A 25854-nucleotide genomic window follows, 5' to 3' on the forward strand; every position below is an offset into this window, starting at 1 on the left:
CCGCCAGGGAAGGGTCTGCAGAAAACGCGCGGCCCGGCGTCGCCTTTGCATTCCTGGCTCCATCAATAAACACGCCGCCTCCGCGATTTCGAAAGGAGAGAGCCTCCCTCCCCGCCGCCCCCGCCGTTGGCTTCTGCTCCGTGAAAAGTTCAGGCTTCGGACATTCGCCGCCGGCTTTGACCGAACGGGGAGGAAGAGAAAGGAAGGAAGGAGGAGGGAGGGTTTCCAATTCGCCTCAGCTCTGGCTCGGGGAAATCGGCCGAGGGCGTTGGGTGAAATAAAGGAAAGGCGGACCGTTCGAGAAGCGCGCGCGTAAAGCCCTCAACCGAAAGGAACGGAGAGCCAAAGCCGGAGCGCCCCGGGGGGTAAGTGAGAAAACTTTGGCGCGAAAACCGATCGAGCTCTCCCTGTCACTGGGGGTTTCCTCCGCACCCCGCGCGTGCGCACGGAGGTTCTAGTGAGGGAGGGGTTCGTTTGAGACTCTCTCTCCCCCCATTTTTAGGACCCCTTCCCCCTCAAGATGTCTCTGGGCTTCTGGAAAGCCTTGCGCCTCCAGAGAGGATCCGTCGCAGAGGCTTTGGGTGTGTGGTGTGGATTCCATCGCTCCTTTTAATAAGTGCACCAGCGGTGTCTTCCGTCCCCTGTCCCAATGTTTCTCTTTTACTAGTATCGTGAATATAAACATTGTTATACCTTGTATACCACCAATAGATACTTGACAAAACAATAAAATAAATAATCTAATCCAATCCAATCTAATTTAATCTTCATTATTGGCGGGGGAGGATTCCGGTGAGCTTTGCATACAGCTTCGGCATGTGCATCAGTGTGTTTTTGCTTCTGCGCATGAGCAGGAAGCAAAATCTCGAGGGGATGCACTTACATGTGAGATTTCCACGCATGTGCAGAAGCAAAAAATCACCAAAACCTTGTGCATGCGTCCCCTTGTGGGATTTTGCTTCCTGCGCATGTGCAGAAGCAAAAACACACTGGGATGCACACACATGCATGCAAGATAGCCAAAGCTGTGTGCACGGCGCAGTGATTGCTACCAGTGCAGCAGTCCTTTACCGTACTGTAGCAACCCGCTACTGATGATTGGGTACAGGAATGTCCTTTGCTTGCAGCAGTTCATTTAGGGACCGTTCAAAGCTACAAGGGCCCTGTAAAAAGTGACCTGCGACTGTTTTTCCCCTCCCATACTTAACTTGTAGCATCCCCCATGGTCACGTTAACCAAATTCAGCCGCTTGGCAACCGACTCAGATTTATGACGGTTGCATAAATCGGGGCTTCCGCGATTGGCTTTTGAGACCTTCTGACAAGCAGAGTCCATGAGGAAGCCGGATTTGTTTAACGACTAAACTAATACAACAACTGCAATGATTCACATAACAACTGGAGCAAGAAAGGTCATGAAGTGGGATGAGATTCACTTAACAACTGCCTCACTCAGCAACAGAAATGCTGGGCTCAATTGTGGTCATGCATCAAGGATTACCTGTACTTTGCCAGCTCTTCAGGCCACCAGTTCTGGGCAGAGCTGATGGCCTGAACCTCATTAGTCCCTCATTAGTTAATTTTAGAGCTTGGCTGGATGATGATGGAGTAGTTGAGTAGTAATGTGTTATAGTTGAAAGAAAGTCAGATGTCTTAGCCAGGGTTAAATTTATTTATTTGTTTGTTTGATTGATTGATTTTTTTTAATGCCGCCCTTCTCCTTAGACTCAGGGTGGCTTACAACATGTTAGCAATAGCACTTTTTAACAGAGCCAGCATATTGCCCCCACAATCCGGGTGCTCATTTTACCCACTTTGGAAGTATGGAAGGCTGAGTCAACCTTGATCCTGTGATGAGATTTGAACTGCTGACCTGCAGATCTAGCAGTCAGCTTTAGTGGCCTGCAGTATTGTACTATACCCACTGTGCCACCTCGGCTCATAAATGATCCTCCAGCAATACTGGTTTATCTGTCTTCTGCACTAAAGAAGACAGCTTTAAGTAATTCAAGGTGGCAAACGTACATCATCATCATCATACTCCAGTTTCCTCCTATTCTCCCATAACAGTAACAACCTTGTGAAGTCAGGGGCTGAGAGAATGTGATTGGCCCAAAGACACCCAGCTGGCTTTATCGAAAGCATGCAAAAAGCAATGACACCAAGTGTTTGGCTGCCACCAAAGGAGAAACTTGCAAAGAAGTAATGAAGTTGCTTCATCAAATGTTATGTGCAAATAAGTGTGAGCCCTGTTCCTATATATAGAAAGGCTTCTCTCGTTTAGAAACCTTGTCAGAATGCCACAGCTGACACTTGCGGTTAACTTAGTTCCTAATATCTGTGGCATGCCAAAACAACCATCGCCTTAAAAAAAAAAAAAAGGAAGGAGTGGGCAACACATATATATTATCATGTGCCTATATTCTTATGACCTGAAAAAGAAGGGAAGTGTAACCAGTTAGTCTTAAGATATTAAGATTGATTTTATCCTCATCCCAAAGTAGCCTTTTGATGGGTCCTCGGTGCACTCTGATTGTTTTTCTTGAGGACATTTCATTAGCCTAACACTGGTAGAGAAGAGTCCTCTGCTCGCAACAGAATATCTTATGCCACCAGACTTGAAATTTTGGGCTTAGACAACTTAGAACTTTGCCGTCTTCTGTCTGACCTAAGCATAGTACATAAAATCATCTGCTACAATGTCTTTCCTGTCAATGAATACTTCAGCTTCAACCACAACAATACAAGCGCACACAAGAGGTATAAACTGATGACAAACCGCTCCTAACTTGATTGCAGAAAATACGACTTCAGCAACAGAGTGAACAATGTCTGGGATGCACTACCTGACACTGTGGTTTCTTCCCCAGACCCCCAAAACTTTAACCTTAGACTGTCTACTGTAGAGATGACCTCATCCCATTCCTAAAAGGTCTTTAAGGGGCTTGCATAAGCGCACCAGTATCCTTATATCTACTGTCCCTGTCCTAATGTTCCCCATTTATTCATATCCATTTTATGGATATGAAACCCTTCCACCGTTCCACCTCTCACAATACTAAACAACACAGTATCAACAGTATCAACCTTCAAATTTCTAGGTTCTATCATATCTCAAGACCTAAAATGGTCACCTAACATCAAAAACATCATCAAAAAAGCACAACAAAGAATGTTCTTTCTGCACCAGCTCAGGAAGCTGAAATTGCCCAAGGAGCTGCTGATACAGTTCTACAGAGGAATCATTGAGTTTGTCATCTGCACCTCTATAATTGTCTGGTTTGGTGCTGCATCCCAATAGGACCGACACAGACTTCAGAGGATAATCAGAACTGCAGAAAAAACAATTGCTACCAACCTGCCTTCCATTGAGGACCTGTATACTGCACGAGTCAAAAAGACGACGGGGAAAATATTTACTGACCCCTCGCATCCTGGACACAAACTGTTTCAACTCCTACCCTCAAAACGTCGCTACAGAGCACTGCACACCAAGACAACTAGACACAAGAACAGTTTTCCCCCGAACGCCATCACTCTACTAAACAAATAATTCCCTCAACACTGTCAAACCTTTTACTAAGTCTGCACTTCTATTCTACTAGTTTTTCTCATCATTCCTATCATCCTTTTCCTCCCACTTAGGACTGTATGACTGTAACATGTTGCTTGTATCCTAAGATTTTAATTAATATTGATTGTTTCTTCATTGCTTATTTGACCCCTCTGACAATCATTAAGTGTTGTACCACATGATTCTTGACAAATGTATCTTTTTCTTTTATGTACGCTGAGAGCATATGCACCAAGACGAATTCCTTGTATGTCCAATCACACTTGGCCAATAAAATTCTATTCTATTCTATTCTATTCTATTCTATTCTATGTATTCATAATTATGTTTATACTTGTATCAGTTTTCTAATGATGAATGTTGAACTAAAATAAACACATTTAAAAAACAATAATAATGAAACATCTGCAATAAAACAACAAAGCTCAGAGAGTACCCCGCCCCCCTTATTTCAACCCTGAGCTGCAAATATTCTCCTTTATTAGGAGTCTGTTGAATTTTATTCAAAATCTTTCTGGTGTCCACTGTTGTTTTGCTTCAGCTAATGAAAACTGTGCTGCTTCTTTCAGCTTTCTTAGCTTAAATCAGAGGACTTACTATTATTTATTTTCAGTTCCTTTACTCTGTGGTCTGCCATGCCATCACACACACACCAAGTAGACATTAAAAAGCAAGGATAACAGCTATTTTTATAAACAGAGGGGACACATTATTAGAAAAATAAAACTTTTATTTCCTAGAACTCTAATGCAAATAAACAAAAAGTATTGGCATGGGCATTCAAGCTTTTAAATGTGGTTTCATTTTTTTAAAAATGGTTTTGCTTTCGCACAACTCGTAAGATATTAATGTGATGTAGAAAATGAACAAAAAAGCTAGCATTTATGAAATAATTCCTTTCTATTAGAATTTTGAGGTCATGCTTTGGTTTCTGAATTAGCCTTTTTGTCTTTTCAGAAAAAAATCAGAAAAACAATGAATACATATATATTCGGCTATTATTTAATTCAGTTTTGTGGACATTCATGGATATTTACCAATATGTTCATCAGATTCCTTTCATTTGGGGAAGGTAGGTTAATGTCATGCATTTTATTTTTGCTAAAGCTTTTTAATAAACAAATTAAGTATTAACTGAAGTGATATTGCTGTAGAAATTTGGACTTGAGAAGTCTGAAATTCTTTTTATCCATATATAATGTATAAGTTAAAATCCCCCAACAGGCAAAAAAATAAAAGAGAACCATTGTATTTATATGTTTTGTTCACTGAGAAGCTATTTTGAAAAAATAAAAAAATAAAAATGGCGATAATAGAAATATAATCAGTCCAAATTGGTACCCTGGTTATTATTTCTCAAAATTACAATCAGGAAACCATGGTTTATTTATTTTTAAATATCCACTTTTATCTCTGTTGATGGCCTCTTTATGTTTTGAATTCATGAGAGAAAATAGCTATCAAAATGACCAAGCAATGAAAATCCAGCCCCCTTTAAAACTGTACCTTATAATGTGTTCCACACAAAGGGGTCAGGTGAAGTGCCCTGTCACGCCTGCCATTTTGGCATTATTGACGCCTTCGCTTACAGATAAACCGTGGAGAAGAAAGTGTAGGCACTGTGGGCCTAATCATTTCTTTATTGCAGTGTTTCCTTCAGGCCTTCCTTTTTGACTTCCTGGTGTGGAACAGATGACTGAAGGTGAATTATAACGTTAGCCTAAATGCACGTGTACTTCTGTTCACAGCTGGGACACACCTATTTTTTTGCCCTGATGCATTCAGATGATTGTGTGAATTGGGTTGATTTAATCTCAGTTCCTGGAAAGTGGAAAGATTTTTTTAAAACATAAAGAACCAGTATTATAGATTAAGGCAAACGTGCTCTAACATTACAGTATAAACCCTGTAAATTTGCTTATAAATCCAATAAAATGAATGAATAATAAATGAAGAAGTATCCCCTTTATGAATAAAACCAAACTATGAAGATAGATAGATAGATAGATAGATAGATAGATAGATAGATAGATAGATAGATAGCTAATCTATCTATCGTCTATCTATCTATCTATCTATCTATCTATCTATCTTCATAGTTAGTTAGATAGATAGATAGATAGATAGATAGATAGATAGATAGATAGATAGATAGATAGATAGATAGATAGATAGATAGATAGATAGATAGAGAGAGAGAGAGAGAGACATAGACAGACATAGACAGACAGACGGGTCTATCTATAACAGTGATGGTGAACATATGGCACAGGTGTTACAGGTGGCACGCAGAGCCATATCTGCTGGCACATGAGCTGTTGCCCTAGCTCAGCTCCAACATGCATTTGTGTAGCGGCCAGTTGTTTTTTGGCTCACAGAGAGGTTCTGGGAGGGTGCTTGTGGCTTCCAGAAAGCCTCTGGCATTTTTACCCTCTTCCGGCTTCAGGAAAGCCTTTGGAGCCTGTGGAGGGTGAAACACGAGCCTATTGGACCCACCAAAAGTTGGGAAACAGGTTGTTTCCAGCCTCCACAGGGCCTCCAGGGGGCGTGGGAAGCTGTTTTCATCCTCCCTAGGCATTGAATTATGGGTGTGGGCACTCACACATGTGCGATAACGCGCACCCACACTCTTTTGGCACTCGAGGGAAAAAAGGTTTGCCATCACTGATCTATAAATTGCATATAATCTCCCTTGGTTATTATGACCTACATTTTGGGGAAAAAAATTAACTAGAGAAATAGTTTATTATGGGAGCCTACAAGCTGGTTAAGACATGCACCTATTCCATGCAACATAAGGGGTATGTGTGTATATTACTTTTGCCAATTTCAATTACCCAAATCTGGGCCTTTTTCTAGGTGATTCTGAATGGAAATGAGATTAAAATCAAAACTAAACAAATTATCCCCTTGCTTTTCTAATATACATTCATTGACAATGATCAGTCTTAATTACGCAGGGATCGGTTTCGGAAGAAAGTTTTCTCTTACATGTTTCAAACTGTTTTTGAACTTTTCATTCCCTTTTCAGTCTTAGGATCCCCGAAGTCCCTTAATATCTTATCCTTGTGTGTACATGGTGTTATTTTAGTAACATTATTATTCAATATGAGACCATCCAAGTAACCTTGACATCTCCCAATTACAGTTGACTTTTAGCAAGATTAATTTAGGTGTTTTTTCCCCTTTAAAACTCAGTTTTCTGCATGTGCAAGCTTTTGCAATTCTGAAGCAATTAGTATGGTTATTCTAGTAAAACTAAAACAATTAATCATCTAGGGACTTCCCCCCCAACCTTTTAATTCCTAACACATTGCATATGCCCAAACCATTTAGTTTAATCAACTGATCAAAGTTGATTAAGAATATTGGGAAAAGAGAGAGCTTGTAAGTAATTATAACTGACTGTTCACTTCCTATTTAATAGAAATGACATCAGCCCAATCCAGCTAAAGTAAATCATGACTAAGTTACATTAAATGCACATTAATCAAATGGATGGAAGCCCAGTGAACAACAATTACAGGGAGACCCTGGATCTTAAAACCCTATAGCATTGAATTGCACTGGAAAAGCTCTGAGCCCATTTTTAGAACATGTGGAACTTATTACGCTGAGGAAAGCCTAGCATTTTGCATCTGAAAATGCAGAGGAAATGATCAGTCTATAATCAGGTATTGATACAGCAATGAATCAAGTCCAGCAAAAAGAACTATATTGCATAATGACCTATTATTTTAATGGATCTTACATGAATATAGTCAATGTAAAACTGAACTAGACTAGAACGCACAGCAGCACAAATGTAACCATGTGCAGTACTTGGGATAAAATTACTGGTAAATTAACACAATGATTTGTTATCCAAAGGAAAAAGAGAGAGCAAATAGAAGTCTAGCCATTTTTAGGAGGGTGCAATAATTCCATTTAAAATTTTCTGGAAATTTAATTCATAAATTTGGTCTTGAATTAATTTTCCATACTGTCAGCAAATTAAATGCCATGTATTCTACGGGCCCATATTCCACAGACACAATTGCCACATTTCATCTATTCTCCTTTGAAAATCTTGGGGGGGATGGGACATACAGCATTCTCTGTTCTAAAACATACACAGAGACAAAAAACCTCCAAATGTATTCAGGAATTATTATTATTATTATTATTATTATTATTATTATTATTATTATTATTATTATTATTATAGGAAATTTCCAGTTTTGGAAAGTGGGCAAATATTAACATCCTGTCCCCTTGAAGGTCAGTGGGAAGAATATGACAGTGTCCTAAAAATTTAAATCGGTGTTTCCTATTTTTCCTTTTGCATCTGTAGATTCTGTTGCAGACACTTTCCATTCTATTGGACTTGTGATGCGTATTTGCCAGCTAGCATCTACACTGGAGCTTCTGCACATTTGGTTTGGCATTGAGAAGGGTCAGTTTTTCCCAAGATTCTTACAGGTATGGGCAAACTATCATCATATTCAATAAGATTAGGATTTTGATATTTGAAATTCAGTCTCCTTTGGTTATTCTTATTGTTCCCTAAAATACCATAGCAGATACTTGCGATGAAACTGAACAAACCCAACATGGAAAGTCAATGAGAGAAAGTTCATGTTGTGGTCCACCGGCACCAGCAGAGCTGGCAGCAGAGTCAGACAGTGAGGAAGTTGGGGAGGAACAGGACCAGTCCTGGGGGTTGGGAAAAGTTTGGACGAGAGCTCTACGTCGGAGGCAGAGGAACAGCTGGAACCTGTTCCCAGTGTGTGCATGCATAGAGCTGCCAGAAGACAAGAACAAATAAGAAATCAGGGTTTACTTGTGAGTAAACCCACACCTTGGAGATGATTGGTCCCTCCCATAGGAAACAAAAGAAGAGCGAACGGGGAGTGGGCGTTTGCAGGAAACAATTAGTTCCTTTGATCATTTCAAGAGTGGAAAGTTCTGTTTGTGTCTCTAATTGATTCTGTGCCAAGTTTTGCCTTGCTCTGCAAATAGAAATTCTCTGGCAGCTTTCCAAGCAAGATAAGGTTTGTGTTGATAAATATTCCTCTGAAAGACTGCTTGCCAAGCCTTGCGGACTGTGAATGAAAGGAATTCACAGTTGTGTGAATAAAACGAGCTTTGCCAGGATTATTATTATTATTATTATTATTATTATTATTATTATTATTATTTATTAGATTTGTATGCCGCCCCTCTCCGTAGACTAAGACTCTGCTTTATGCTTCCTAAGGAAGCCTAAGTCAGAACACATGATTGTTTATTCACCATAGTTAGGCAAAGCTATCTGTGTGCATGTCTGAGGTTGTACAGTACCTGAATGAAAGCTGCCTCTGATAATATCCACACATGAGTTTATGTTGCCTCTAACTGAAGGAATTAGAAGGTCTTGGCTTTGTTTTCATCACTAAGTGGCAAAAATAATTGAATTAATTTCAATCACCCTGTAAAAATAGTGAACTCATTTAGGAATCCAGATTCGAGTGTCATATTCACATGGAGTGATTGCATATTTCCTCTCTCAAAAGCACATAAGTACTAGTTGCATATTAATTTCAGGTTACACATCTTCTTCTAAAAACAACAACAACAACAATAATAATAATAATAATAAATATTTATTTATAGTGCCCTTTTAACAAAGGGCATAACAGTATGTTAGCAATAGCACTTTTGTTTAAATAGAGCCAGCAGATTGCCCCCACAATCCGGGTACTCATTTTACCCACCTCAAAAGGATGGAAGGATGAGTCAACCTTGAGCCGGTGATGAGATCTGAACCGCTGACCTACAGATCAACAGTCAGCTTTAGCGGCCTGCACTACTGCACTCTACCCACTGCGCCAGCTTGGCTCATCTTCTCCTTAAGTTTAGCTCCTGTCCTTGAATCAGGGAAAGGATCCACTTCCTGCAGATGTTTCAGGAATCTAGTTCTCATTGTACCTAACTACTGAATGAGCTAAGATTAGCACCGAATCATGCAGTCAATTTTTTTAATATTTCAGATTTTGTTCCTGTCAACCTGATATGTCAGTTTAATGAAAAGAAGGACAGTGTTCCAATATCTCAGGGGTTGCCACAAAGAAGAGGGAGTCAGGCTATTCTACAAAGCACCTGAGGGTAGGACAAGAAGCTATGGGTGGAAACTAAACAAGGAGAGAAGCAACTTAGAACTAAGAAGAAATTTCCTGACAGTTAGAACAATTAGTGGAACAGCTTGTCTCTGGAAGTTGTGAATGATCCAACTCTGGAAGTTTTTAAGAAGATGTTGGATAATCATTTGTCTGAAGTGGTGTAGGGTCTCCTGCCCAAGCAGAGAGTTGGACTAGAAAACCTCCAAGGTCCCTTCCAACTCTCTTGTTATTATTATTATTAATCTTACATCCAGCATCTTTATCTATGTATGTATTAAATGTATATGTAGTTTATGATCACACTATCATACTAGAGCCAAATCAATCAGTCTTTGTAGCTGATATTGAGATATTTTGAATCATATAGATAGTCCTTGACTTATAACAGTTAATTTACAGTTCATTCACAAAAAGTGACTTCTGGCTGTTTTTCAGTTACGACCTTTGGCACATCCCTGTGTTAATGTGATTTACTGTACGTTCAGATACTTAACAACTGACTCACATTTATGACGGTTGCGGAGTCCCAGACTCATGTGATCCCCTTTTGCAACCTTCTGACAAGCAGAGTCAATGGGAAAACCAGATTCATTAACAATCGTGTTACTAATTTAACAACTGCAGTGATTCACTTAACAAATATGGCATGAAAAGTGATAACATGGGACAAAACTCACTTAACAAATGTCTCAGCAACATACATTTTGGGCTCAATTGTGGTTGTAAGTTATTATTATTATTATTATTTATTAGATTTGTATGCCGCCCCTTTCCGTAGACTCGGGGCGGCTCACAACACAATAAAAACAGTTTATAACAAATCTAATAATTTACAATTTAAAATATTAAAAAAACCCATTATTAAAGAGACATACACACAAGCATACCATACATAAATTGTATAGGCCCGGGGGAGATATGTCAGTTCCCCCATGCCTGACAACAAAGGTGGGTTTTAAGGAGTTTGCGAAAGGCGAGGAGGGTAGGGGCTGTTCTAATCTCTGGGGGGAGCTGGTTCCAGAGAGTCGGGGCCACCACAGAGAAGGCTCTTCCCCTGGGGCCCGCCAACCAACATTGTTTAGTTGACGGGACCCAGAGAAGGCCCACTCTGTGGGACCTGATCGGTCGCTGGTTGAGGACTACCTGTACAATGGCTTTGTGCAAAGACTACAATAAGCTACTGGTTATTGTGTATACACTCAAATTATTCTGAAAGGCCTGGTAAAATAACACACAGTTTAATTACAGTTATCAAAAGCTACCAGGAAGGAACACATAAGGTATCCATTCCAATAACCATTATCTGAGCAAAAATGAAGACGAATAATGGATTTAACACTGTGAAATTATGTCTGTTTTCCTTTTATGCCTTTTTCTGTCAAGCATCAGGCTGCCTGGAGGTTATAGTTCCTTTTAATAGAGGTCCTAGTTGAATAGATGCCCATAGCTGCATACAATTAAGTTAAGGGATACACTCCGCCCTAAAGGCCACAGGTTGCCACCTCTGCCCCAATCAAGTCAAACTAGCATTTAGAAAATGGTTGTTTTGCAAAACAGTCAATTTTGGATCTCAAAAGACCCATGCAAAAGAAAAAGGGCATAAGTCAAAGAAAAGAATTTGAAATGATTTTGTTTTTTTAGTTTTCATAGAAAAACTGGTTAATAAGTGACTTGAAAAGAAAGGGAGAGTAACAAATTAACTAGAATGAAGATAGGGGTTTTTTTTTTGCATTTCTTCAATAGAATTTGAATTTGAGAAAATGAATTTGTAGGATGAATAAGAATGATAGTATAATCAATATGCCACAGAAATGCACAAGATAATGACATTTTAAAAATAATTTTAGAATATGCTGTTTTTCTTTAATGGGAACAGAGATGGGTTCTTCCTGGTTTGGACCAGTTCTATAGAACAAGTAGTAACTTGGCAGAAATCCAGCCTGCCATGCCCCCGAGCTGGTTCTTGCGGCAATGCCTATGGCACCGCCATCTTGTTTTTAATTTCTGCGCACATGCAGAAGCTTCTTTTAAGTACTGTGCACACACACGGTTGTGCAAACAAACCTATGGCGTGTTTCTGAGCAAATCAGCAGCAAAGAAAACTGGAACCCACCCCTGAGTGAGAAGATTGTCAGCTTATGTTTCAGCCTAGGCTTCTTATTATGCTCTGGGTGTAAAGAATGGCCATAATAAATATAATGCTGAGGAAGAAGGTGCTTACTCCAAGTAACACACATTAAATTTAGTGATATTTACAATACAAGCTATTCAGATTACACTAGAAAGATGCATTATGGGATGACCTATTCACTATATTTTTTATTTAACCACTAGATTTTTAATTAATTAATTAGATTCAAGATATTGTATATTGTTTATGTGTTGTGAGCTGCCCCAGTAAGTAAGTAAGTAAGTAAGTAAGTAAGTAAGTAAGTAAGTAAGTAAGTAAGTAAGTAAGTAAGTAAGTAAGTAAGTAAGTAATATAGGTAGGGAATTATACATTTTTAAGAACTGCAGAAAAAACAATTATTGTCAACCTGCCTTCAATTGAGGACATGTATACTGAACAAGTCAAAAAGAGGGCCATGAAAATATTTACTGACCCCTCGCATCCTGGACATAATTGTTTCAACCCTTACCCTCATAACAACACTATAGAGCATTGCACACTAAGACAACTAGACACAAGGACAGGTTTTTCCCAAAAGCCATCACTCTGCTAAACAAATAATTCCCTCACCACTGTCAAATATTCACTAAAGCTGCATTACTATTACTATTAGTCTTCTCATCGTTCCTATAACCCATCTCCTCCCACTTATGACTGTGACTGTAACTTATTGCTTGTATCCTTATGATTTACATTAATCTTGATTTTTTCCTGATTGCTTATTTGTACCCTATGACAATCATTAAGTGTTGCACCTCATGACAAATGTATTTTTTCTTTTATATACAGAGAGCATATACACCAAAGACAAATTGCTTGTGTGTCCAATCACACATGGCCAATAAAGAATTCTATTCTATTCTATTCTGCTCATTTTACTAATTTTTCAACTCTATATTCTCACCACTTTTTATCATTGGCAAATGTTCGTTTTAACAGATGTTCCAGTGAATCATTTTGGTGACTGTGCAGTGCCATTGTTTCTAATAATTGTGCGGTTTTCTTGCATAAACTGAGTATATGATTGGAGTATGTAATGACTATCATTCATTCAGTGCTGTTATAACTTCTAACAGTCACCAAACAAATCGGTCAGCAAGCAAGAATTATAACACTGAACAGTTTGTTCAGTAATTCAAGAAAGGATATATCATATTCCCAATTCTAGTGTTTTCTCCACAAGTTTGTGGCGTTGATTATGCTATTGCATACTGACTGACCTAAAGTCTCTCTGTGACTTTCCATAATGAACTGTAACCTGCATTCTTGGTGTTTGCAATCACCCCTTTAAAAAATGCGATCTTTGTAGGTTAATCAGATTAGAATTCTGTCTGGACATGACACATATTAAATAAATTGCATTTTTCATGGGGGTGGGGAGATGGGAAGGCTAGAGATGAAAATCTTTCTCGCTTGAACAGAATGTGAACAGAACTGAGTTGAGATTTGAAACACACTCTATATTTAAAATTGTTGTTTTAATTGTGGGCTATTGATTTAGTATCTGCTGTTGCACTGACTAAGCCACAAAGTAGCACCTTAGAAACCGGAATGTCTGCTTAAAAATTGGGAACTAGGGTATAAAGGTAGAGGGAATTCAGCTAGAGGGAACAATAGCACAAATGAAAAAGAAGGCATCTATGCACACGTTTTATAAAACAGGGACACAGGTTTTTAGTTTCTGGCATCTGATTATAGAAAACAGAATACGGAATTTGGATTTCAAACGTCAGTCTTTAAAAAAATGAAACCAACAAAATGAATATGAAAATGTGCAATTTCAAAAAAATTTCTATAGGTAGATAGTCCTTGTTTGCAATTGGGACCAGCGGCTGTCATTAAGTAAAACTACCTGGGAAATCCCAGGTATTCAATTGTGCTTTCCTTTTCTTCACTCCTTGCCCTTTGTTAACATTTATTCTAGTGAAGTGGTTGCTAAGTGAAATACCATGATTTTATGGCATTTCGTCTTTCCTTTGCTTTACAGACCTGTGACGGTCATAAATGTGAAGACTGATTGCAAAGCTACTTTTTCATTGCCGTCTTAACTGTGAACAATTGCTAAACCAAGCAATTAAAACAAGGAATATCTGAATATGCTTAACTAAAGATCGAGTATTTCACCCCAGTTCTAATTTAAAACCTAATCCTGACTTGTATAAAATAAGTCACCTTCACACTGTATTCATATACTCAAGGCTCTGTGAACTTGCTACCATTTTTTTTCTTAATGGCAATCACATTGTTTGGAAATTTAGTGAGCAGGTGTTGTGGTTAGCTCTGGCCCAGCTCTTGCCCCAAGCAATGTGGAGGTGGATATGAGGGGAGACATCCACATGCCGCAGGCCTGTTTTGCTTCCAGTAGAATCTGTCTCCACTGACCAAGGAAGCGTGAGTGACAGGGAAGAGGGGAGTTTGGCAGACAGCCCAGGAGGAGATCAATCATCTGTATCATCCCTGGATTCTGAACAAGAATTAATGACACATCCACGCATGCGTAGAGTGATGCATAGGAGACAACAACTGAAGGATTATTAGAAGAGAAAATGAGGCCAGCTGTAATTAGTGCTACAGATAAAAGTGCAGCCTGGTGTGTTAGCCTCATGGCAGTTTATCTGATTCATTGTTTCTTCAAAATCGTGGTTTTTTGCTGCTCAGGATTGTGTGTGTGGACTCTCTAGACTTTAGAATTGGACTCAATTTCCCAGTTATTGGGTGAGCAATTGGATTGCATTTCACCTGTGTCTTGTGTGTACCAGAAAATCCCTTTGACATTTAAAAAGGGAGCTGTTTCTGTTTTTCTGTTTATAAAAACTTTTGGGTTTTCCTTTTATTGTGTGGTGTGTGTCTTCCTGGACTAATTACCCTGTAATTATGGGCAGTTGAAATACACCGGCAGAACAGCAGGCAAATAATATCACTTATTAATGTATAATAATCTACTTTGCAAGCTACAGTTGTCTTTCCTAAGTTAAGATATCAGAAGCATTTAATGTCAAACCAAAAATAGTGGAAAAGTGTATTTTATTGTCTTAGTATTTAGTGCATCCAATGCTACATTGTGTTTACATAATACTCTGATTAGACAAACATCTTTTAATTTATCATATTTGTGAATATCACCTCTGTGCTTATCAATGCGTCAAACTTAAAAAATTAGGGTGAGCAAATAACTTAATTGACTGAAGAGCTTATGTCACACATCTAGAGGCCACCTTTACCAAAATTGAAAATAGTATCTCCTGTGGCTGCTTTTATCATACTAACAGTCCCAAGAGAACAAATTGAGTAATAAACCATCTTGCTTTTTCCAGATCACAGAAAGAATTGTCATCTTATTTGTTGCAATAGCAAGTCAAGAAGAAGTTCAAGGGAAAGGCATTGTATGTGTCTTATTTTTCCTTTGGAGTTGCATTGATGTCATCAGGTAAGAATTTAATGCCATTCCTGTGGAAACACAGCCAAGAAGTTTTCCACATTTATCTTCTCTGTATGGAATTCACTGTTATTATCTGGGAGGCTTCCTTTGCAACATAGCTCCGATGATAAGGGTGTGTGTATCCTTACCAAAACATTCAACTTCCTAGCTATAGATCATATATTGTCTTCTTTTATAAAAGATTATCAATAGGAAGCAATAATTAGAATCCAAGATTTTGATATCAGAATACCCAGACCATCCAAATATTACAAACACATTTTGAGCAAAATAAGTTGCTTTAGACTCTGTTAATTCCTGAGAATTGAGGCAATGCAAAAACATTGTGTGATTGGGAGAGCAAAAATGTAAGCAAACTAGTTACTCAAGTTTACTGTGATTTATTGGAGCCAATAAAAAACCCCAGCTCACTGCTGATTAATTATGATTTCTATGAAACTTAGTAAATGTTAAAAGAGTTGGCCAAGCAAATCATTCTTTCCAAATCTGTTTTTAACTTTTCGGTCTGTTTTCAATTCGGTCGGGTAGGTTGAGCATACTGCAGGTCCTATCTTTAAGTGTTGTACCACATGATTCTTGACAAATGTATCTTTTTCTTTTATGTATGCTGAGAGCGTATGCACCAAGACAAATTCTTTGTGTGTATTCACACTTGGCCAATAAAATTCTATTCTATTCTATTCTTTCATAAGGTTGTGAAGACAGGTTTGTATTTCTTAGCTTTGGGCTTCGAGTGTGAGATATTCTTTCCCCCTAGGCCTTTACAATTCATGTATGGTATGTTTGTATGTATGGATGTTTGGTTTTACAATAAGGGTTTTTAGTTGTTTTAGTATTGGATTTACATGCTGTTTTTTGTTACTGTTGTTAGCCGCCCCGAGTCTACGGAGTGGGGCGGCATACAAATCCAATAAATGAATAAAATAAATAAATAAATAAATAATAAAGGGCTCTGTTTCTTGCTTGCATTAGCATTCATAGTAGCAGCTTTCTTTCGTGCCAACTATATTTATTTTGTAGTGTTTTAATTGTTCTAATAGTTTTAATTGTTTTTATGTCTTATGAAGTACGCCACCCAGCATTACTTGTTGAGATGGGTAATTATTATAATCAAACCACATCAGTCAGTCAGTCAGTCAGTCAATCAATCAATCAATCAATCAATTCTCTTGATTTAAGCAGATTCAAATATAATCATTTCCAGGAGCACTCTTCTGATTTGGAACAATGGCAGTTATAAAACAACTGCAGGGAACCTGGTTATGAAGGCTGCATAAGATTCATCTGTCCCATAAGCAACCAGTACTAATCATAATAATGATATCATTTATTTGATAACATGGCACACATGACACCACTGCCCTGCCTTGTTTTTTCCCTTCTAGATACACATACTGTATATTATTGGAGACGGGGATCTACTTTCAGGGGCTAGTTTGGCTCTACCATTCGCTGTGGATTCCTTTCTATCCTCTCTCAGTTTTGGCTCAAGGTAAGTGGAGGAAGAAGAGGCCATAGTTTCTGAGATTGCAATTTTGCACAGGTAGTCCTTGCTTAATGACTCTAATTGGGGCCAGAATTTCCATCATGAAGCAGAATGATCATTAGAGGAAACATTTCTGCATTTCTGGCAATGGTTGTTAGGACCATGTTGCTGTTAAGTGAGGACTTTATGCTTTTCTCCTGCCATGCCTCCATTCAACATCCACTTCACCTATGGAGGTGCCCATCTCTGCCCTTTTGGTCTTTCTGCACTCCACTTTTGGCCATCTTCTTCCTCCTGTAGCTAATGATGCTTTCCTAGCTGAGGCACCTGCTGGCCCCTCTTGCAAACTTGTGAAGAGTCAACAGGCGCCTCAGCCAGGCACACCTCAATAGCGGGAGGAAGATGATGGTGAACACCAGCTGAGGGTGGCAGAACTAAGTGAGGCATCGGACCAGAATATCTCCGGGACTGCCTTCTGCCACACAAATCCCAGCGACTGGTTAGGTCCCACAGAGTTGGCCTTCTCTGGGTCCCATCGACTAAACAATGTTGTTTGGCGGGACCCAGGAGAAGAGCCTTCTCTGTGGCGGCCCCGAACCTCTGGAACCAGCTCCCCCCCGGAGATCAGAACTGCCCCCACCCTCCTTGCCTTTTGTAAAGTTCTTAAGACCCATCTCTGCCGTCAGGCATGGGGGGACTGAGACATCTCCCCCGGGCCTATACAGTTTATACATGGCATGTTTGTGTGTATGCTTGCTTTTAATAATGGGGTTTTTAGTGTTTTTTAAATTATTAGATTTGTTCTTACATTGTCTTTGTTATTGTTGTGAGCCGCCCCGAGTCTACGGAGAGGGGCGGCATACAAATCTTAATAATAATAATAATAATAATAATAATAATAATAATAATAATAATAATAATAATAATAATGTGATGATAAGAGTGCAAGGTGGCCAAAAGGGCAGATGGGGGAGGGAAGATATGTGGGGAGGCGTGCTGCGGTTGTTTGTAAATGTGGATAGGCTGCCTGTAGGGTGAAATGCTACCCGTTTGCTCAATCCCTATTGGTCGTCAGAGAGCCATTCATGAAGGGAGCGAGAGGCTCCGCCCACCCACTCAGATGCCACCTTCTGGGTTCTTTTACCCTCTGTGCATTCATAGAATGCTTTGCGCATGAGCAGAGGGTAAAAGAACTCAAGTGGCAGTGTCTGGCTGAGCCTCACGCTCCTTTTGCGACCGGCTCTCCAACAACCGATAGGCACGAGCGAACTGGGAGCATTTCACCCCTGGTTGTCTAGCACCCACGACCACAGAGGTGCTTTCGCGACTGTGTTTGAGGACTGGCTGTAACTGCCATCCATTCAATGCTATTGTAACTTGAAATAGTTTGTTGAACAAACTGGTTGTTAAACAAAGACTGCCTGTATATACCTTATTAGGAGTAAGTTTTCTTGGAACATTTGACTTACAACAGTTTGTTTTGTGACTGTTCAAAGCTCCAAAGGCACTGAAAAAAGTGACTAATAGCTGTTTTTCACAGCTATGATCACTGTAGCATCCCCTTGGTTACATAATCAGAATGTGGTCACTCTTTGTGGCCTTCTAACCAGCAAAGTCAATGGAGAAGCCAGATCTGCTTAATAATTGTGTTACTAACTTAACAACTGCAATGATTCGCTTAACAACGGTGACAAGAAAGGTCATAAAATGGGGCAAAACCCAGTTAACAAATGTTTCACTTAGCAACATAAATTATGGAGTCAATTGCGGTCGTAAGTTGAGGACTACCTGTGGGTGTTTATAGAATTGTAAGAATGTGTTTGTAGAATTTGCAATAAGATAAATATGATGGCTCTCCATAAGAAAATATTTCCAATAAGGAGTTACATGCTTTCAAGGGAAATATTGTTCACCAATTGCTCCAAAACTTTCTGTGATGCTACCTCTTGAAAAAATGGATTTCTCTAAAACAACATGGTGTGTGTGTATATATATGTGTATGTGTGTATATCTCACACAGGAATACTCCTTAAAATCAGCTTCAGTTCTTTAGAGTAGAACAGGAGCATCCAACCATGGCAAGTTTAAGACTTGTGAAATTCAACTTCAGGGTGCCTGGGGAATTCTGGGAGTTGAAGTCCACAAGTCTTACAAGGTTGGACATCCCTGGGGTAGGACTTGTGCTCTTCCAGGTGTGATAAACTACAGCTCCCAGGATCTGTAGCTTTTGGCTTTATTGTATAAAGCTGATGAAAATTGGAATCCAATCTAATCTGGAGATTAGCCACTCTTGTTCTATAATGGAAACGTCTAATTGTGAATCTCTAGTCCTGCTTGAAACCTGAGCCTAACCCATATCCATATGAATTGAATGTTTTATGCAGAAATGAAACATTTTTACGTATTTAGAATTTTTCACTTGGCTTATTTTTCTTCTTTTTGTCCCCCAGCATTTGCCATATATGAATCATTGCCTCATTTTGAAACCTCAGGCACTTACTCCATCCAAATACTCTATCCATTTGATCTACCTATTTACTTTCCCTATGTACTGAAAATGTACATGGCAATGTTATTTGTGGGTAAGTTCTTCTATTTCTTAGCAAATACACCCAAGAATGTATCTGTAATGCATTGGCAGGATTGGGTACTACACTCCCATTCCTCACTGGGGCCTGATTGGTACAGGAAGTTCCTTATTTCCACAAGTCTCCACTCTCATTATACCAGTGTAAAGTTTATTCAGCACAGATTCCTGGTCAAACTATATTCTAACTCTGAAACAGATATAAAGAGGTGTGTACTGTATACTGTATATTAATGCAGAGCTTTTCCCATAGATACTGAATCCCAAATCATGCCTATTTCTTTAAATGATTTCAATGACAATATATTTTTTAATTGTCAGAAGTGGGCTTCTCTATCAAGAGCCATGGGGGCACAGTGGTTAGAATGCAGTATTGCAGGTTAATTCTGCTAACTGCCAGGAGTTTGTTTCTGACCGGCTCAATGTTGACTTAGCCTTCCATCCTTCTGAGGTCAGCAAAATGAAAAAGCAGATGGTTGGGGGCAATATGCTGATATTGTAAACCACTTAGAGGGCTCTAAAGCGCTATGAAGTGGTATATAAGTCTAAGTGCTATTGCTATTGCTATTTTGTGTGTTTGGCTATTTGGATATACAATATGTACACTTATATATGGTAGGTACTGTTCAGAACACAAATTAATATTGCTTAAACTTGCCGCATCACGTTGATGTCATAAAGTGCGACATTTGCCTTCGTGGTGGATATGGCCTAATACAATTTCACATCCTAACACATCCTCCCCACAGACCACCAATTTGATACTCCTGGCCTAACATATCTTAATGATAAAAAAGATAAAAAAGAATGCGGATTGTCCTGCTCTGATGATTATTTTCCTAATACAATTTCAAATAATTTTGAGCCTAATTTCCTTCTTCATTTTGGTAGTAGGCCTAATAGATTTTAGGGGATTTTTAAAAAAGATATTAAACAATAGGAAACAAAGAATCTGGACTTTCTTAAGATCACGCCATTGAAATTTAATTATCATTGTTATTATCAAATTTAAAAGGTTTCTCATTTTTTAAGCCTATGATGTGATACTCTGAAGCAAATTTAAACACTTAAGGCCTAATAAATTTTAGGTTTTTTAAAAAAGATATTAAACAATAGGAAACAAAGAATCTTGGGGGACTAAGCACCCAGCTATAGATAAAACAGGAATGGGCTTTCTATAACTCAGAAACCCTATTTATTCCCAAGTCTGTATTTTGCTATTATTCTGGACTTTCTTAAGATCATGCCATTGAAATTTAATTATCATTGTTATTATCAAATGTAAATGGTTTCTCATTTTTTAAGCCTATGATGTGATACTCTGAAGCAAATTTAAACACTTAAGGCCTAATAGATTTTAGGGTTGTTTTTTTTAAAGATATTAAACAATAGGAAACAAAGAATCTTGGAGGACTAAGCAAAGATCCTTATTGCTACTAAATCAGGAAAATGTGTTAAATTTTTATAAAATATAAGTTGCTGTAGGTCAAATAAACAAATTCATTCATTTTAAAATAAATACATTTGAACAACTTTAAGGTCTGAGGATTTGGGAGACAGACTATTATTTGATAAGAGTAATGCTATTGTATACTTTATGTTTCCTTTTTATTTTTCAAATATACTGTGGTTTGGTTTAGGTGCATACTTCATTGTTCAATATCTTTATATGGAACGGAAGACTTACCTAACAAGCAACAACATCAAAGAGAAAAGAAGCTAACTCATGTTTTCGATGGGAAATGACAAATTTTCAATGGGAAATGACAAATCCTATGAAACAGCCTTTGCAACAATTACCAAGATATCAAGAGTTAGTTATTTGGAGATTTTAAGTTTTAAAAAGTACATTACACTTTCTTAGCTATTAGATCAGCACTCACAGACTTTGTATACAGAGGCTCACCAGGCAGAATCAAAAGAATTCCTTGACTGCTTAAACACTTTCAGTAGCTTTCCTCATTCAGTGGAATGCAAAAGCTATGTGCTCTATTGCTGTTACAGTTAATGAGAACATTACCTCATTTAAAAGGCAGGCTATTGTGTGCATGCATGTGTATATAGGTACACACTGGAGGATTCTTTTCAAGTTATCTAGGAGGTGTTCATTGTTTGGGACACTGCCAAAAAGCACCACAGCCAAAATGACCTTACTCTTCCAATCTAAGTTTTAGTCAGTTGGTGCCTTTGAAGAAATATTATGTGAAAACCAGTAAAGAATTTGATAGCAGTAATTAACCTTTTTAAAAGTAGGATAAATTGTTGGGCATTTTGTGTGCATGTGAAATTTTGATTACGTGTCTGGTGATACGTTGCAAGTTGTTAACATATATTCACCCAGATATAGATAAAACAGGAATGGGCTTTCTATAACTCAGAAACCCTATTTATTCCCAAGTCTACATTTTGCTATTATTCTGGACTTTCTTAGGATCATGCCATTGAAGTTTAATTATCATTGTTATTATCAAATTTAAAAGGTTTCTCGTTTTTTAAGCTTTTGATGATATTCTGAAGCAAATTTAAACATTTAAGCCCAAGAAAACCTATCACTTGGCCATATAAAGACCTAGTTCTGATTAAAATGACACAGGTCTGTTTGAACTACAGTCCTCCGTACTTGTAGGCTCATTAATTTGTATGTATCTCCATATAAAACATTTTTTTTTGCACTGAGAAAACCAGTGCAAAATAAGGTCATTCATTTCCATGTTGAAATAACCTTTGGGGAAATAATTTCTTGTCAGCTTCATTTCCTTGGTACCAATAGTGGCAGTAGGAATATCAATGAACTGGGTAGCTGCAATGTCTAAGAAATAAAACACATTCAAAAGTTCAATTTTTCAAGACAACGTCTTTAATCTTACCACACTGAAGTTGTCAATTACAATGCTGACCAACCTTTTGTGAAATCTTGCCTTGTTTAAACTTCCCATTTTCTAATAGTAATTCTCTTTCTTTCTTTCTTTCTTTCTTTCTTTCTTTCTTTCTTTCTTTCTTTCTTTCTTTCTTTCCTTCCTTCCTTCCTTCCTTCTTTTTCTATTTTCTTCTTTCTTTTTCTTTCCTCTCTCTCTCATTAATAGAACAAATGGTATATATTCAAATAGTGAGGATTTTTAAGTATCTTTCCCCAGAAAGAAAAGATAACAGTATGTCTGTAACAGAAGCTCGTAGTCCACAGCATAAAAGATTTTTAGCAAGATATGTATCGCCAACAGATACGGTATCTGTTTCTTCATGATCTCTACCAGCCATACGCTTTTGTCCACACTGCTTTCTTCTTAAACTCTGGAAAAGATCTCAGGGCCAATAAAGAAGCTGTTAAAAGAACACACACAATATTAGCAATGGAAACGGAAACAAGTCGTCTACTGTTGCCTGCCTGAAAGAAGTTGAAAGTCAATTAACTTCGCAGGTAAAACTCCCTTGGATTAAATCAAAGGCCCATCAAACCCAGCCTTCTTTTTCTGAGAGCAGCAAGTGCTTACGGAAAATCCACAAACAGGAACTGAACAGAAAAAACACTTGAGTTCTTCACATCTGAAGGTAACTACTAGAAGCCAATAAGAGGCTTGTGTATATATATGAAAAACATTTCAAAGTCCCTGAAGTAGCCTTTTTTGGTTGATGTTGACCAAATTGTCCCAGCCAATACAAACAAAAGTCTGAGACCTGAAGTTGAATGAGTCTACCTCTTTATACTGTCCCACAACTTTATAATATAATGTGTAAAATAAGTTTAAATAATTATCTTTTGTAAAAAAAAAAATGCTTTTAAATTGATATAAATCACCTTTAAAAAACAAAGCGTTGTTGTTGTTGTTGTTATTATTATTATTAGTATTATTATTCTAAATCTATAAGTAACTCAGTTTCTACTATACCTTTCAAAAGATCTCTGGAAGCCTGAGTGAGTATTTCATTAGCATTCTCCATTAGGCTAAACAGCCAGTCAATAAACTGTGAATAAATTTAAAACTCAAATGTTAGAATTGGGGGTTTTTTAAAATTAAAATAACTCAATCAAGTCTTCTCAACTTTGTCCAGACATATTGGAATAAAGTTATTGCCATCTCAAAAATTAACGATTATGTGGGTTGGTGCAGATGAGAAATGTAGTTCAAAGCATTGGGAGGGGTGGAGGGGTAACAAAACGTTGGCGGAACCTGCTTTTAATTAATCAGTGGAACAACTTGCCTCCAGAAGTTGTAAATGCTCCAATACTGGAAGTTTTAAAGAAGATATTGGATAACCATTTGTCTGAAGTGGTGTAGGGTTTCCTGCCTAAGCAGGGCATTGGACTAGATGGCCTCCAATGCCTTTAAACAACTCTGTTATTCTGTTTTTCTGACATGTGCAACTTAAAATGCATACCTTTGGTGTTTGCTCTTTCCAAGGCTCTTTGGTCAACAGAATTTGCAGGCTACCTGGAAGAAGGGTGAGTATCTCTTTGACTGCCAAGGTATCCACTGGACGCTTGCCTAAGCCACGTGCAAAGACTCTGTCTGTTGTTTCACACTGCCAGGCAGACCAGTCTGCACTAAGGCCAAGTAGCATTGGCAAGGCATGATCAGCCCAGGCAACCACACAAGCAGCAAAAATCCACAACAGGAAGCTGACAGCCTGAACAGGAAACAGATGAACATTTTGCTAAAGGCATCAGTGAAAGGACTAGAGTCACAATAATTTATAAATTATGGAGTTCAAACAATTAAGAAGAAAAATGTTACCAGAACATTTTAATGGTTTTTAACATGACTTATATCAAGCTGGGGGGGGGGGGGGAGAAACATTTATCTTTAATTTGTAGAAAGAACGAGTGAAATTGTAGAAATGACTAACTAAAATATGTTATAGTATATACTACTACCCTGTTTCTCCCCAAAATAAGATATCCCCTGATAATAAGCCCAATTGGGCTTTTGAGTGCATGGCAATAAGGGCAAGCGCTTATTTCAGGGTTCAAAAAAATATAAGCCAGTCTTATTTTCGGGGAACCACTGCATGTTGTAAGTAAGCCTGTTCGTCTAATACAAAAATTTCTGCAAAAAATACTATTGGTGCACATCAACATTGCAATAACTATAATATAGGGATTTCCAGATTTTAAATCTGGAGGATCATATTTTATTAGCTCTGACGTTTTATTATAAATGGGGTGCACCAGTTTGTAGTCTTGTTCGTAAGATAAATATATGGCTGCTTGGGCTGTGGTATGGTTAATACAGTGTTGGACTGGCACTGGGAAAACCCAAGTTCTAGCTCAACTTCAGTCATCCAGAACTGCTATGTGACTTTGGGCTAGTCACTTTCTCTCAACCTTACCTACTTCACAAGATGGTTATGTGGGGCAAAATTGAAGCAATGACTGTTTTGTATACAGGCTTGAATCCTGAAAGAAAGGTGAGATTTGCATCTAACAGATACGTAAGAAGTAAAAATAAGCCTTCACGAGTTCAAAATTGAAGGCCAAAGGGGAATGCATATAACATTGGTTTCCAGCTGCTTTTTTTTTGCTGAATTTGAAATATATATTTATCCGGATCATGCTACAGCTGCCAACAGTACCCATATAATCCTAGGAAAGATAAAAGCTGTTTTAAGGAGGTGCAGACAAGGACCTCCTTAACATGCCATTAAGCACCATTTGTCTTTGATTCCAAAGCAATGCGCAGCTCTAAAAGTTATTCAGTACCAAAGGGCTCTTCTTCATACAAATAGAAATTAGTATTTATAACAATAAAGGAATGCATTTTTCTGCATTTAGCTTCAAGAGTATTTCCTATAATAGAGATGCTTTCCAAACCAATCTATCTATTACTTGGTGGCCTTGACCAAGTGAATAACACTAATTGTCCCAGTAAAATAAAAGGGGAGTGCAATGGAATAGAACTCATGATTCAAAGGATCTTAGTGTGAATATCTAGCTAAGGTATGTGAAACACTTTCTTTTCTATACCACAAATGCAAGTAGTCCTCCACTTAAAACTGTTTAACCATTGTTTGAAGTTATAAGAGCCTTTCAAAAAGTTATTTATGATCCATCATCAAAGTTATGACTGTTGAAACACTCCTCCAGTCATGTGATCATTATTTGGGTACTTGGCAACCAACTCACATTTATGAGGACTGCAGCATCTTACAGTCATGTGATCATAATCTGTTGCTTGCACAGCCGGGTTCAACTGAGGAATCAAAATAAATTGAGCAAGCCAAATTTGTTCAACAACTGCATGATTCACTTAATGGCCATAGTAAACCATAGCAAAATCATCATAAAATTGGGTCCAGCCACATGATGACTCTGTAAGGACTGCATCATTTGGTGACTGGTCCCAATTGTTGTCATAAGTTGAGGACTGCCTGTAATGCCCACACTTGTTAACACTGAATTCTTTGGTAATAAGTTTAAGCTTTAGGGTGAGAAATTGCTGTAAAAAACAAATCACTACTTCCACT

General features: G+C 38.1%; 2 protein-coding genes across 3 annotated transcripts in view; one reads left to right on the forward strand and one right to left on the reverse strand.

The window, feature by feature from the left end:
• Positions 1–248: 248 nt before the first annotated feature.
• On the forward strand, positions 249–23202 carry HACD4 (3-hydroxyacyl-CoA dehydratase 4). The gene is made up of 7 exons (XM_070742524.1): positions 249–365; positions 4531–4645; positions 7907–8034; positions 15198–15310; positions 16708–16814; positions 19259–19390; positions 21036–23202. The coding sequence occupies exons 2-7, from the start codon at positions 4549–4551 to the stop codon at positions 21116–21118; spliced, it is 660 nt and encodes a 219-aa protein (XP_070598625.1). The 5' UTR covers positions 249–365; positions 4531–4548; the 3' UTR covers positions 21119–23202.
• Positions 22430–25854, reverse strand: part of FOCAD (focadhesin) — a 200309-nt gene continuing 196884 nt past the window's right edge. For both annotated transcript variants that reach the window (XM_070742518.1, XM_070742519.1), the window contains exons 42-44: positions 23770–24018; positions 23280–23355; positions 22430–22713 (exon numbers count right to left, since the gene is read on the reverse strand). In XM_070742518.1, the coding sequence (XP_070598619.1) occupies positions 22640–22713; positions 23280–23355; positions 23770–24018 (399 nt within the window). In that variant the 3' untranslated portion in view covers positions 22430–22639. The remainder of the gene's footprint in view (positions 22714–23279; positions 23356–23769; positions 24019–25854) is intronic.

This window comes from Erythrolamprus reginae, chromosome 2, assembly GCF_031021105.1.
Source record: "Erythrolamprus reginae isolate rEryReg1 chromosome 2, rEryReg1.hap1, whole genome shotgun sequence".
In the NCBI taxonomy this organism is placed as follows: Eukaryota; Metazoa; Chordata; class Lepidosauria; order Squamata; family Dipsadidae; genus Erythrolamprus; species Erythrolamprus reginae.

Coding starts and splice junctions, on each gene's coding strand:
- HACD4 (XM_070742524.1), top strand. CDS start 4,549: ATGAATACATATATATTCGGCTATTATTTAATTCAGTTTTGTGGACAT. Junction 8,035..15,197: donor TTTTCCCAAGATTCTTACAG/GTATGGGCAAAC, acceptor TGCTTTTTCCAG/ATCACAGAAAGAATTGTCAT. Junction 15,311..16,707: donor AGTTGCATTGATGTCATCAG/GTAAGAATTTAA, acceptor TTTCCCTTCTAG/ATACACATACTGTATATTAT.